We start from the raw sequence: 15,295 nt of genomic DNA, 5'->3' as shown, positions 1-15,295 counted from the left end.
GTGAGTATACTAATCCACACTCTGGTTATTATCGCTTGAAAAAGAACAACAATTTAACTAATTTTAGGTGCGAACATAGCCCATAGATTATATGAACTTAAAAATATTATTGACACCTAAATTTCCGTAAAGTAGTACAAATAGAAATATTATGAATATATTATCACATAGTTTTTTTCAATATAATATAATATATTGTGCCTTTTTATAATATAAAAATGAAAAGACTAGGTATTGAGTATATAGATTGCATTTTAAGCTCAATTCTAAAGTTTATGGTTTTTCTGATTGTTTTAGGAAAATTTCTGACGTAAAAAGGATAAATATTCTCAAGAGCCAGGGGGAAATCTATCTGCACCCTTACTCAAGTGTCACCGGATATTGGTAACTATGGCAACGACCGTCGCGAGAGACGGACAGCCGACATAGAAGGCATAATTATGGTACGTTACTAATGCAGAATATAATAATATAATATAGAGACCTAAAATTAATGCGATAAACAATAATAACTGTATAGTAAAAATTACAATTTTATTCAGATTATTAAAATACTATTATAATTTTATAGATAACTTTTTAAAGTTCTCTATGTATAGGAAATGTTTTTTTTATGGATATTTTATTTATTTGATATTATGAATTTATTTTCTATAAATTGAGTAATATGCATAAAAGTACAATTATTTATGCACTATTATTATTAAATTAATTGTCCTATCGATGATAGCAATCAAATAATAAGAATTAATAGATGAATAATATATTAATATTGTTTTATTTTTTTATACAAATCAATAAATTTTATATTTATTTTATTTACAGTGTAGATTCTACTTTAAATATTTAACAATATAATATCTAGTTCAATGTTTTAAACTTATAACTCTTATAAGAAATTAATAAATATTTTGAGATTATTTCAGTGTTAGATTTTTATTTAAAAAATCTCTTTAATTTCCAAATAAATTTAAAACTATACGAGTTTTCATTAATTTTGTTCGTTGGGCTATACATTGAAATTCTGTTTAAAGTGATGTTGATTATTTAAATATATTTATAATTAAGAATTTTTGACAAACATCGGTCTTTAACTCTTTAATAAATAAAATAAGAAGAGGCCAGAAATGTGTTGTTTATCATAAAAAGGTGGGCAAGTGGGTGTCGCTCTGCTGTACAGTAGGTTACAAGTGGGTCACTGTAATGGATGGGCTTAAATTTGAATTCAATGATATAATATAGAAGTATAAGAAAAACGATTTTGAGCGAAGACGGTCAGTCAGCACTCAGCTTATTATATTACAAAGTATATTTTATGATATTGTTGTGAATAAAGTAATTTATATCTAACCTATTTACGCGGAACCTTGTTTTAAAATTTTCAATTCTTAGATATAAAAGTTGAACATTTTATGAATTTTGACTACAAAATATTGAGGACAAACTTATGAGGAATCTTGTATTACATTTTTAAATCTTAGATTTAAATAGATCATTATTTATGAATTTCTAACTCAAAATAATTTGCACATTCTCATGAATTTTACAGATTTTGTCAATATTTGAACTTAAGATGCTGATAAAAAAAAATTGTGACTATGGATTTATTTTTAATATTTTTCATTTGTATTTCAAACAATAAAGTAGGAGCCTTCTTTTAAATTGTCAAGCTTTTTTACCCAGCAAATACAATTTTATTGATATTTATAGAATAAAAAACTAAAATGGAAACGGAAAATGTTCGTAAACAACTCAAAATATTTTGAAAATGGCATGGTGTATAAAAAATGAAAATATAAATATTCAGTCAAAATTTCATGTATCTACGGTTATTAATTGTTTTAGAGTTACACCAAAAACCAAAATCGATTTTGCGTAAAAATTCCCGTTTTTACTTAATTTTTCTTTTGGTTTTTACGGCGCTCTTGAAAACTACTGAAAATCTGTACTTTTGACCCCTTAAAGTACCAACTAGATTCACTTTCCTATCAGAAAAGATACTGTTGAAGAAAATCCAAGCATTTTTATTGTCTGAAAAGGTGATGACAGGCATAAAAAACAGATTAAAAAAAAATACACATATCTTTGTGAAATCAATACATTCGTCGCTTCGCACAATCTAAAATATAGTTTATTATCTTTAATAATATGATTAAAAAGTATATTATTAATTTAGGATGGTAAAATATACAATATATTATTTAGTAATTAACCTTGACGTAATTATAATCTAACAAAAAAAAAGACTGCGTATGCTAACTATAGGGAGCATTGAACGATTTTTTCGGTGGTTACTACCAGTGGTGCTAAGGGGTCACAACAAGGTCATGTTTATCAATAAATATCTATGTTAGGTAATATTTGTTTATATTTTCTAACATTTTTTTTAGTTATAATGTGAAATTCGCACATTAAATATATTAATAATATTCTATGAGTGTGCAGTTATATTTAAATAGTGTTGAATGCAATTAAAATACTATAAAAATGAATACAAATAATATTCTAAATTTTATTGTATAAAAAAATCAAACCACTATTATTAAGAATAAAATTCGTATTTTATAAAAATTTGCATAAAGGTCAGGAGCTGCGTGTTTAACTGTTACTTAAATTACCACTAGTACTCTTTGCACTATAAACAATGACGATCAAAAATATTGGTAAGCCGTTAGGAATATAAACGACAATTATTAGAGATGCATTGTATAACAGAAGTAGGTAGGTATCGAAATTTATTAATTTACTTTACTCTATTTAATTAATGTACTGGAGTACACATAAACAACAATTTATAACTTTTTTAACAATAAAAAGTCAATATGAAGTTTTTATGAAAAAGTATGTTTGTCGAACAATATGTTTAAGAATAACATATTGCAAGTTTTTAAACTTAAAATTTCGTTTATACATTTGCGTTCAAAATCGTTTTTAAGTACGATAGTTCTTTTTAAATTCCCTATTTTATTTTTACGCAACCATCTCTGTGGTTAAACATTAATGAAGTAACTCACCGACGTGTGAATTACGTTATAATTTGTAATGTTTCTTATTACTACATAACATATAATACCGAATAGTTACTTACATGCCTACTTGTTGTAACCTTTTGTGTACCTAATTAAACAATTAAAAACTTACGAAACTTATTGGCTATTATATTATAATGATTAGTATTGAATTGCGTATGCCATTGTCATTTTACGATATCAATTATATTATCATTCGACATTCTCAGTGCACAATAATTCTTATGATCAATTGTAATACTATTATAAGATAAACTTATGCATATTTGTATTCTACTAATTATAGGTACCTGAAATTTAAAGTCATGTAGAGGGTATCATCGATGCAGGATTTCGAGTAGTTAAAATGCCGAGTACCATCCATTGGCCACGGATGAATCATTATGCACGTTGACCAGGACTGGCACAATGGTAAGGTCATATTACATAAATTAAGAACGCACATTAGTGAATTTATGAACCCTAAATTTCGGGGACGAACCGAGCTTTTTTAAAATTTAACGAAATCTAATCGATTTGAACTTGCAGATTTTCATTCGAACCCTAACAGAATCTAATTATTTAGATTTTCTAACCCAAATCTATTTTTTTTTTAATTATAAAAACTTAAAAAAATACTATTTCTATAATATTATGACAAAAATAACAAAATATAGTGTATTTACACTTAGTTTAGCTTAACTTTTATTAATGTTCTTTGTTAAAATCAAAGAAATTTTTGATTTTTGAACCAATCATTTATACATTTGGTTTGGTTTGAATATTTGACATTTTCAGTTAGTTTCAACGCTACTGTGTAATGTAGATGACGTGTTGTCAGAAACGTAAATATAGGAAGATGCATCAGAAAAAAAAAATTATTTTTGAATTAGGTCAAAATAGACGAGTGTTGAACACGATTATGTAGGTAATGTGTTGTCGGAAATGTAAACATACGAAAATTAATCAGAAAAAAAAATATTTTTGGATTAGGTCGAAATAGATGAGCATTTAACACGATTTTCTTAGTTTCGATGGATAATAAAAAACAAGATTTCACTTTTGGACGGGAATTAAAAATCAAGCTGTTTAGTTAATTGGATTTCTATAAGAGAGAATATAGCGGGTAAAATATGAGTACCTGCTATGTATTATATTTAACTACTTTCCATTTCTTTGTTTTTTTATAATTTCCTATGCCCTGGATTTATCTCTTTTTTTATTTATTATTCATCATTATAATAATAATTAACTTCATTTAAAAATAATTTTTCGTGAATTTTCTATAATTATTAAAAACTAGTATTGAGCATCCCATTGAATATAATATAATGTACAATTAATTTGTAACATGTTAAGTGTCTTACGCTTAATGTTGATTAATATATTAATATAATATTGATGTTCTTAAGCGGGACTAAGTTAGGCAGTGAAAATATATAATGTGTAGAAAATTGCAAACACACAGTTACTAGTTAGGTATGGTTAATTGTTTGAATTTATCAATTGAGATACGATGAATGATTTGTATACATTTCTTAATTATTTTACAATATATTTACGAAGTTTCCAATACTGTTTTCTATGAATGTGTTATCGCTACTGAGAAAATATTTTGAGTTTAAATAAATTTGCTGGGTTTATTCTCCACTCAAAAATGTGTATCAATGTTCAGATACTTTTGATTTGGAAGAAAAATATGACGAATACATTGTGTGGATTATATATTATTTACTATATTTGATTACATTTATTCTGTACTTATCACAATTATTATAAAAATAATTATTATAGGTTTGTTTTTATTTTCGTTACAGTGGTCAAAATTACGTGCGTTGGGTTTTTAGCCGTACTTGGAGCTTTTTTAAACATTGTTGTACTAGTTATGTTCTACAAGAAGCCTTCACTCAGATCTCCATCAAACAGGTCAAGTTGCTTACTTTGTGCAATTGTTATTTTAATTAAACACAGTCAAACGATGCTATTCTAGTGTTCATTATCTAGCTAACATTGTATGGTATAATTTGTAAAAGTATAACTGTGTTGAATATCAGAATATATTATAATTGAATTTTGGTATATAGAAATAAATAATAATATTAATAGTCATTCCAATGGCTGCATATGAATTACATATTTAATACAATTAAATATTTTCTTCTGTACTGCATATAGATTTTAAATTAAGACTCTCATATTGATAAATTACAGTTATATAGAAAGATAATTGAATTTTAGTCATGAATGCTCTTTAAAATATATAATTTATTAAATTTGATTCTTTATTTTTCCCTCTGATTAGCTTCAGAACCTAATAAACATTTTAATGAATTAATTATATAGGTACAGCTTTAATAATATCATAAAAAAAAACTTTTATTATAAATATTTTTCTTATTGAAATTAAATACGTGATGATGGGAGTTGGTCAAAAATCCAAAGTACAGTATGTTTAATTATGTTTTCCAAATTAAACTTCCAAAATTATTATTCGGTAAATTGATAAAAAAAAATATTTATGATATAATAATAAATAATAATTTATTACTACTGAAAATGTTAGCATTATATGTACCTATACAGTTTTATAAATTATAAGATCAAAATATAATAAATTAATATTTGTCGAACTCAGTTATTTATAATCAAGGTTGTATATTTCGTATATGATATACATAAATTTATAATTATTGTATGTAAATGAGATGTTATAAATAATTTTACAATTTTGATTTTTTTTAGTATGCTTGTCATTTAACATTTTGTGTTTACTATTTTCACCAATTTTACCATATTTAATGGTAACTGTTATAATTATTATGTAAACGATGAATATTAATTATTTAACGTTTGTTTATGTTTATACTACAGATTCGTCGGTAGTTTAATTGCTTCCGATTTGCTGTCATCTACCGTCCTCGGTCCTTTACTGATATCTGGTATAAAGACCATCAATAAAGCTATGATCGTATTCGTGGCAACATCTACAATATTTTCAATACTGGTGATAGCAATGGACAGATACACAGCAGTTCTCAGCCCTCTCCATTACGCGACAAATGTCACTAGGCAAAAAAGCGTTTTAGGTATGTATCTCTCTGTTAATATTTGAACATAGCGATTTATGAGAACTTATTATTAAGTAACATTTTTGTTTGGAGTATATTTAATTTTTTCTAAAATTATTATTATTAAACGAGTGGGCATACAGTAGGCTAAAATTGGTTAAAGTTAGAAAAAATTAAATTACAATAAAATAAAAATAATTTTTAAAATCGACCGAATTATCTTCTGTTTTTTTAATTTTTCAAAAAATATATTTAATAAATTGGTTTACATAATCGGAATCTTTCGATACAGTTTGATATTCATTATACAGTTTACTCCTTTTGATAACCCAATATATAATATATTAAATAAACAAAACGAACATTAAAAAAAAAAAAAAATTAAAAAAGGTGCAACAATAGGCAATTCAAACATTTATTACAACGTTATATTGAATATTTCAAATACTTATTCAAAAACATTGAAATACCAGTTAGAAACAGGTTTATTATAGTGTAAATTTAGATGAGGAAAATATTAAACACTAGGCTTATAATTATTTCATAATTTCCAATTTTTACAAATTTTTGTCTATATGTGTAAAATTTTAAATTACAAAAAAAAATCAATAAGATTTTTTAAGCTCGAATTCTATATTTAAGGCACGACAATGTGTTTGATAATACATATTATTTAATATGATGTTAATAACGCAACGCCCACTAACCCGTAAATTCACCCAGAAATTACATATGGAAGCTCGAATGAGAAAATATGCCAGTCTTACGCCTCTGCTTTGAAAAGAAAAAAAAAACGTAAACTCCCCCCTTCCCTTCATCCGTGGTTTCATCTCTTAAAGATTAGTCTCGGAATTATTGTTCAATACACCTTCAGGCTACAAACTGGCCATAATATTATTATACCCAATCATGCATTAAACCCGAAGTTCTACCACAGTCCAGGTTCCATACTGTACCCTCCCCAACTGTGGAGGGGCTGCATGTGACCCTCATCACTTTCTAATTAATCGTCTTATATTCTTTCCGCCAGTAGAATAAAATAAAAATAATTTTTGTTAATTTTATTAATGCTCTATCATCCAATAATGCAATCATTTTAAATGTTGCCCTCCATCATACCGTTCTCCCCATTGGTTTTACAATTTAAAATATAGTAATACGAGCGTTACGTTTCATATTAATACAGTATGTTCTTTTAGATTCTGAGTGGAACGATGAATGTATTGATTTTACAATGATGTGTGTTTTTTTATTTTTTTTTTATTTTTGTGTCTGTCATCACCTTTTAGGACAGTAAAAGTGCTTGGATTTTCTTCAACAGTACCTTTTCTGAGAGGAAAGTGAATCTAGTTGGTACTTTGGGGGGTCAAAAGTAACATTTTTCCAATAGTTTTCAAAAGCGCCGTGAAAAACAAAAGAAAAATTAAGGAAAAACGGGAATTTTTACGCAAAATCTGTTTTCGAGAAAATTGATTTTGGTTTTTGGTGTAACATTAAAACGAATGACTGTAGATACTAGATACATGAAATTTTCACTGGTTGTTTATATTTCCATTTTCTATACATGATAAAATTTTCAAAATATTTTGATTTGTTTTGAGCTGTTTACGGACAATTTCAGTTTCCAATTTAATTAGTTTTTTTTTCTATGAATGTTATTAAAACTTTATTTGTTGAGTAAAAATACTTGAAAATTTAATACAAGGCTCCTACTATATTATTACAATGACATTTGAAAAATATTAAAAATCCTTAGTCACAGTTTTTTTTTATTAGCATTTAAAGTTTAAAAATTGACAAAATATGGAAAAATCACGAAAATTACCTAATTATTTTGAGTTTATAATTCGTAAAAATTTTTCTTTTTAAAACTAAGATTTTAAAATGTAATACAAGATTCCTTATAGGATAATCTACCTTTATAAAAAAAAATGTATATAAGAAACTCAAAATAAATTTTTATGATCGTTTGAAATTCATATTTTTACATCATTTTGGCATTTACTCGATTTCTTACGTAACGATTTTCTTATTTTGTTGTAATTAAAAAACGAATGACTGTAGAAACTGAAAATTTCACTGAATAATTTATATTAGCATTTTCTATATACGATAAAAATTTTGAAAATAATTTGACTCTTTTTGAGCTGTTTACGGACATTGTAAGTTTTATTTTTTTTTAGTTTTTTTTTCTATAAATATCAACTTTCTATAAATAAAAGTTTTATCTATATTGCCAAAAAGTGTAAAAAATTAATACAGGGCTCTAATACATTGTTACAATAGCAGTTGAAAAATATTAAAAATACATAGGCACAATTTTTTTTTATAAACATTTGAAGTTAAAATCTTGACAAAAATTACCAAATTTAAAATTGAATAATTATTTTGTAGTTAAAAATTTATAAAATGTTCAACTTTTATATCTAAGGATTGAACATTTAAAACAAGATTCTACGCAAATATTTAATTCTGTTACCAAAAATTCTAAGAAATACATAAGCACAGTTTATTTTTATAATAATTTTAAGTTCAAATTTAGACGAAATTACATATTAAAAAACCTGGAATAACTATTTTAGATATTTTGTTGTGATTGTATAATATTATTTGTGGGTACTTGAAACTTCTAAAGTATACTATTATATATCTATGATAGTACCACGGTTTGTTGTTGATGTATAACGCGTTACCTAATGGTATTGTGATATGATTAATTTGAAATTTATTATTGATATTATAGATAAGTATAGATACTATAGATAAGTATACCTATAATAGGTATGTCTAATACCTAGACTGACCAACCGTCTCCGCTCAGAATCGTTTTTCTTATACAGTGATATTATATCATTGAATTCAAATTTAATACTACCATTATACAGTGACCCACTTGTAACCTACTGTACAGCAGAGCGACATCCACTTACCCACCTTTTTATTTGTTTAACTATTGATTATAACGCCTGTAGGTACAGTATTTACAACGAGGGTCTTATAAAAATAGGTTAAAAATGAAAATGTTGTCTTATGTTATCATCAATGCTCTAATATATATTATGAGGGAATATTTTTTTATTATTCATAATTATTATGTAATGTATAAGTTGTAAATTGTATTTAAAGAAAGAAGTATGAAGTTATACAACGATGATCGTTTTTAATAACGTATACATTTATATTCGAATTAAAAACTATCTGTTCCAAAAACAAAACAAAATTAGAAATGTATAATTATATTTGAATGATAATTAATTTGTATTTAAATACAAACTCTACACAGTACATAAATATTTTGTGTAATGCATATAGCGTAGTATTATTAAAATCATTCATTAATAATGAAACTTTGAAACTTAACTGTGTTGTATAATCACACGTATTTGATGTTGTATATTTAAAAGGCCAGTTAATTATCAGTTAAGTAATAGGAGTTTTAATTAATATAATTAATTATACTCAGTGTTGAAAATTGTTGCATTTTTTTGTATTCATATATTATCTAATATTGAAATTAAAAACAAGATGCACGAATATAGTTTAATTTATGAATTTATTAAATAGTACTATATAATTATAGATTCTAAACAGGGTTATGCATATTATTACAATGATGTATTTGTGGGATATTTAAAAAAGTTTAAACCCCTCCTCTTAACGTTATGTCTATTTAATGCATATATTATAAATTAACGTAACTTGTAAAGTTGTATCTATATTATTCAATTTAGAAGTCTGTGTATATTTTTCTATTCAAAAGGCTAGCCAGTAAATGTAAATAAAATAACATATGAATTGTAGGTATAATAACTGAATATGTTCTAAATATTTAAAAATATATATATGATATTATAATATTCAAATTTCTTAGTAATATTAGGGAAAACCTCGAAGAAATAGAAACCAGGGTAGACGTTACGCTATATGGTTGTAGATGTCAAGTGTACCCCATAATTTAAGAGGTAACAGTAGAGGTAATAGTTTAGGTATAATGGATACATTTGAATTCAATGATAAATCATTAAAATACAATAAAATACAATTTCTACATTTTTATTTACAAAATAATGCAAGTTTTTGACAATTTTGTGATATTAAACTTCAAACAGCTATAAAAGAAATTGTATCTATGGACTTTTGAATTTTTTTAAATTTATATCAGTACACATTTTGAGAACTACTGTTTTAAATTTTGAAACTTTTTGACAGAACATCAACATTTTTATCAACGTTTATAGATAACTATAAAATTAGTGTAAATTAGTAAAATTAATATAACCAATCAGTGAAAATTCATGTATCTACGGTCATTTGTTTTAGTTACACCAAAAACCAAAATCGATTTTGCATAAAAATTCCCGATTTCCTTAATTGTTATGTTGTTTTTTCCGGCGCTTTTGAAAACTATTGGGAATTTTAAATGTTGACCTCCTGAATGCACCAACTAGATTCACTTTCCCATCGAACAAGATACTGTTGAAGAAAATCCGTTTCAATCGGTGGTGACACAAAAAAAAAAAAAAATAAAACATACATTTTTTAAAATCAATACGCATTCATCGCTCCACTCAGAATCTAATATGTTGACGATATTTTTGATAAGAACATCTTATAAGGAATATCTTGTATTGATTTATCAAATTATTTACTAACAAACAAATATTAACTTATACTTAAATCGAAAAAAATCTAATAAAAGTCGAACATTTTAAATGTCTACAAATAGCACAAAAAGAACCAAACAATTTTTTGAAAAAATCAAGTCCCTACAGTTATTACTTATTTGTAATTTAGTTTCAATAAAAAACAAAATCGATTTTGTCAAACTGGTTTTGAATAAAAATGTTCATTTATTCTGTATACATTTATTTTTTTGTTTTTTCCCAAATAGTTAGTACTGGGAATTTTTTACTTTTAACTTCTCTCAAAATACCTAATAGATCTAATTTTATACCAGAACTATCTTCAAAGTTAAATAAATTAAACTGCTCATAATGACAACGTCGAATACAAAAAAAAAAAAAATAATAATAAAAAAAAAACTCATCATTTTAAAATAAATACATTCATCTTTCCATCTCAGAATTTAAAAATAGAGTTAAATTAAATTTTAAGGTACCTATTATTTGTTTTTTACTTCAAAAATAAGTTATAACTGAAAAATTTTAAAAACTATATTTTCAAAGTAGTTTCCATATAATTATAATGTGTACATGTGATCAGTAACCGTGCAATGTAAAACATATGGCTTACTCTTCTATAGCGGAATGAGCTTTAATGGAAAACAGGAAATGTAAACTAAAACAAAATTCATAAAACTATTGAATTTCTGGTATCACTCAGAATTATCTAAAATTATATAGGCATCTCTCCAGAATTATACGCACTTATCATAATTTAAATAATGAGATATTTAGTTAATTATTTATAATTAAATAATAATTGAAAAATGTATACATTTGTAGGAGTATATTAATTATTGAAGGATAATATTATTACGACTTTTGAGTTATAAAATATATTAAATTTAACGTTTTAATTATAAATATACTGACCAACACCATTTAATAATTATTAACTAATGAAATATCTAAGGATTTAAAATATTATTAACTTCACAATGTTTTTAAAGTATTCTAATCCATTAGTTTTATATTGTTATATTTTAAAATAAAATTCTGTTATACTATTTGACAATTTTTGAATTTTTTTGAAGCTCAAATTTATTGAAATAGAAATATAATATTTATTGTATCTAAAAAGTTGCATTACCATCATCAGATTTATTACGTTTAAACTTGGTCCTGGTGAATGATGTAAGTATAAAATTAACATCATACTATAATTAAACTAGTAAATTACATTTTTTTTTAATACATAGAAATAATATAAATATTCTTTGTAAAGAAAATAATCTATTATTAATTTACAATTATTAAAAAAAAATGAATTCATCTCATTTTATATAAAAAATTGTGTATGTTCATTGAATGGTTTGAAGTTTAAAATCAAAATATTGCATAATGTTGAATAGGTTATACTAGATAGGTAATACTAGATTAAATTTTAGGTAGGTACCTAATTTAACCATGAATTAATTATTATCATGTTATCTTCATATTCACTAAAATTGTGAGGTTTGTTATTTTTTTGTCATTTTTATGAAATGATTACTTTTAATAAAATCTTTGTAAACTATACGGATAAATGATAATAATATTTCACGTTTGATGGTTTTTCGTATTTTAATATTATTATGAGGTATTACATTTCATTTCAGTCATGGAATTTCTTTAATCACATTAGCATGAGCATTTTTTACAGTAAACATAGCTGCTATTCAGACATAGTGGATCTATAAATGTGAAATTGGAGAAGGGATGTCCCTTCAATATTATTAGAAAGATACAAATGTAATTTTATTAAGGTCCCCATACTGCACCGGAGACGGTAAAATACTTTTGTTTTGGCGGTAGCGGTAAATTGTGTCTGGACTCGTTTTACCGCTACCGCCACCGCCACCGTCACTGCTGCAGTGAGTGGTGGAACCTTTATACACTAGGTATATATTTTGTTAAAATCCTGATACATTTTATAACAACAAAATTCGTCCAAATTGGAGGTATTGTTAATGCCTCTTAGCTCAATAGATGATCCTATCTGGATGATGATTCTAATCAATACAATAATTTACTATTATGGTTTTAATTATTTTACTAATACCTATTTTACTATTGAAATGTATTGAATTAAAGAAATATTTTGTTGTAGAACATAATATTAGATATTTCTAAATATTTTTTAGAAGCATTTACTTGTTTAAAGTGGTGATTCACATTATGCACATACATTCACGTTGTTGAGAGAAAGTATGACATTAAATTAAACTAGGATTAAATCATTGAGATCCTGGGTCTTAAATTTTCAATGAGGCTTCTCTCAAAAAAAAAAAAAAATGGATACTAAAAAAGCAATACTTATTACTAACTAATACGCATCCACTATGAATACGGGCATACGGCTCTAAGTCTTTTAAAATATCTAAATATTTTAAAATTATCTTAATTCAGAATAGTCTACGGTCGTGCATTAAATTATTTTTATTTTTAATATTCCATAAATAATTTTTTTGAGAATATTTGATCACAAATTAATATTCCGTCTTATCCAAGTTTCTCTCGCCTAAGTCATTCATATTTTGGATCTTTCAATCTGATATAATAAATTTATTTGATCGTGTTTTCTTTGAAGAAGCGAGGATTACACTATAGATGGCAACCTCTTAATTAATACACAAATTAATATTTTATACAATAAAATATTATAACAGCTGATGAATGAATTAAATTAACAATTCATACATTTTTGTTATTAATATTCTTATACTTGTACACGGTTTCCTTATTTAAAATTTAAATATTTATTATTATCATTAAGTTATTGTCGAGGTGCAATAATGATAATAATTTCAGGGATTTGATAAATAATAATAATTAAAAACAATTAAGTAACAGAGCTTATGAAATTCTTAAATAGAGCAAATAATTATTATGTAAATTATGATTATCATATAATCCAATATTATATAAAATTGATACTTTTTGTTTAAATTATCATTGCTATTTAGTACAATAATAGTGAATATTTTTAAAAAGTTTTTTTTGTTAATTGACACTTGATGTTCAGTCATAGGTACGGTTTGGAGCATATCAGCTGCGTTGGCGTCACCGATGTTATTCAAGGACTTGCTGATATACGAAAAGTTTCCCGTGGCGATGTTGGAAAAAACACACGGGCTGGTGTTGTTACTGATCGCCTTCATAGGTCCCTGTGCTGCTCTTATTTTGGTGTACTTCAAAATGTACGTGGCGGCTCACAGGTAAGATCAAGGTTATTATATTTGTAAAGTAGCCATTTTTAGGTTTCTATATATTATAACGCATAATGATCTGATGAATCGGATGGTCTATATAATAGCATGTAGAATAAACTTAATAAATGACGCCACTGCAAGTATGAATATGAGCGGGATTACTATTATAAATATACTAACTAAATATCCATATAATATTATGTGGTATAAAAGAAAACCAAATTAAAAACCTTAGTTGGTATAATGCGGCGCGTAAATAATAAATTATTTTATCTTGAAAATCGTATTCATATGACGTATTGCGTGGAGAAAATGTCCCATCGTCCATGGCGTGCACACAAAATTATTGCAGTTTTCGCATGATAATAATAAATTATATATTATACGTATGCACGTCCGCGAAACATTGTCACATAATAATAATAATAATATAGTTTCGTCGACATATTATTATTACTCTGCTCGCGGAGCTTAAAAACGTTAATGATGTTACTTGTACGTGGTATACAAGTGTTCAATGGTGGTAGTAAAAGCTCGGTTGTAATGTATGCTGGCGGCAACAACAACTATATTCTATGGAAAACGCGTGCCGCCGATGGCAGCGGACTAATTGAGTAAACCCAATAGCGGTGGCGTCGTCGGTGAGAATATTTCTCCGACCCGACCACCTGCGTAAACTATGGATAATAATGTATAGGTAGGCCCCATACATTCGCCCACTGTACCTATATTACAATATTTATTCATTAGGACAACAAATATCGTCATAAAGATACCAATATTATATTTATATAAAATATTTTATAATGATGATGATATAAACGCGTAGTCGAATACAATATTATAATATTATATAGGTACAAATAGCTTCGTCAGTCAAAAATTTTTTTTTTTTTGACGTGGGTTATAAAATAGTATATGTCATTATTATAGGTGGATAGGTGCAAGGAAGGTGTGAACGAATAGTAAATTCGTATTGGCCGAGAGTAAAACTGCCGATAGGAAATCAATATTATTATTTCAATATAATATAATACTATTTCCTCGGTTTTTTTATACCATCATACATATACATATTATATATATATATATATTATTGTTTTCTGTCGTATGTAATATTCATAATATTATAACATTATGTATATATACATAAAATCTCGTAAAATGTGTTACACATTTTGAATCCTATTTACGTTAAGCTATAACGTAATAATATTTATACATGACCTAAATACACAGATGTAAATATAATTTTAAATTCTTTGAATACAAATATTTTGTAAATCTTGGATATTGAGTTAGAATATTTTAGTTTATAAGTACGTACCTACGAATAAATTGATGTT

The 15,295-nt window shown here is 25.6% G+C and overlaps 1 protein-coding gene across 1 annotated transcript; it reads left to right on the top strand.

Annotated features, from left to right (window-relative positions):
* The first annotated feature begins 296 nt into the window (after window positions 1–296).
* LOC100574950 (D(4) dopamine receptor) lies at window positions 297–15,200 on the top strand. The gene is made up of 5 exons (XM_016807378.2): window positions 297–443; window positions 3,316–3,440; window positions 4,826–4,934; window positions 5,880–6,094; window positions 13,763–15,200. Exons 2-5 carry the CDS (start codon window positions 3,413–3,415, stop codon window positions 13,957–13,959), a joined length of 549 nt encoding a protein of 182 aa, XP_016662867.1. The 5' UTR covers window positions 297–443; window positions 3,316–3,412; the 3' UTR covers window positions 13,960–15,200.
* The last annotated feature ends 95 nt before the right edge of the window (window positions 15,201–15,295 follow it).

Source organism: Acyrthosiphon pisum, chromosome A3 (assembly GCF_005508785.2).
Source record: "Acyrthosiphon pisum isolate AL4f chromosome A3, pea_aphid_22Mar2018_4r6ur, whole genome shotgun sequence".
Lineage (NCBI taxonomy): Eukaryota > Metazoa > Arthropoda > Insecta > Hemiptera > Aphididae > Acyrthosiphon > Acyrthosiphon pisum.
Note: the sequence above shows the minus strand (reverse complement) of the source record. Positions and strands in the feature narration are given on the sequence as shown.

Coding starts and splice junctions, on each gene's coding strand:
- LOC100574950 (XM_016807378.2), top strand. CDS start 3,413: ATGCACGTTGACCAGGACTGGCACAATG. Junction 3,441..4,825: donor TGACCAGGACTGGCACAATG/GTAAGGTCATAT, acceptor TTTTCGTTACAG/TGGTCAAAATTACGTGCGTT. Junction 6,095..13,762: donor TAGGCAAAAAAGCGTTTTAG/GTATGTATCTCT, acceptor CTTGATGTTCAG/TCATAGGTACGGTTTGGAGC.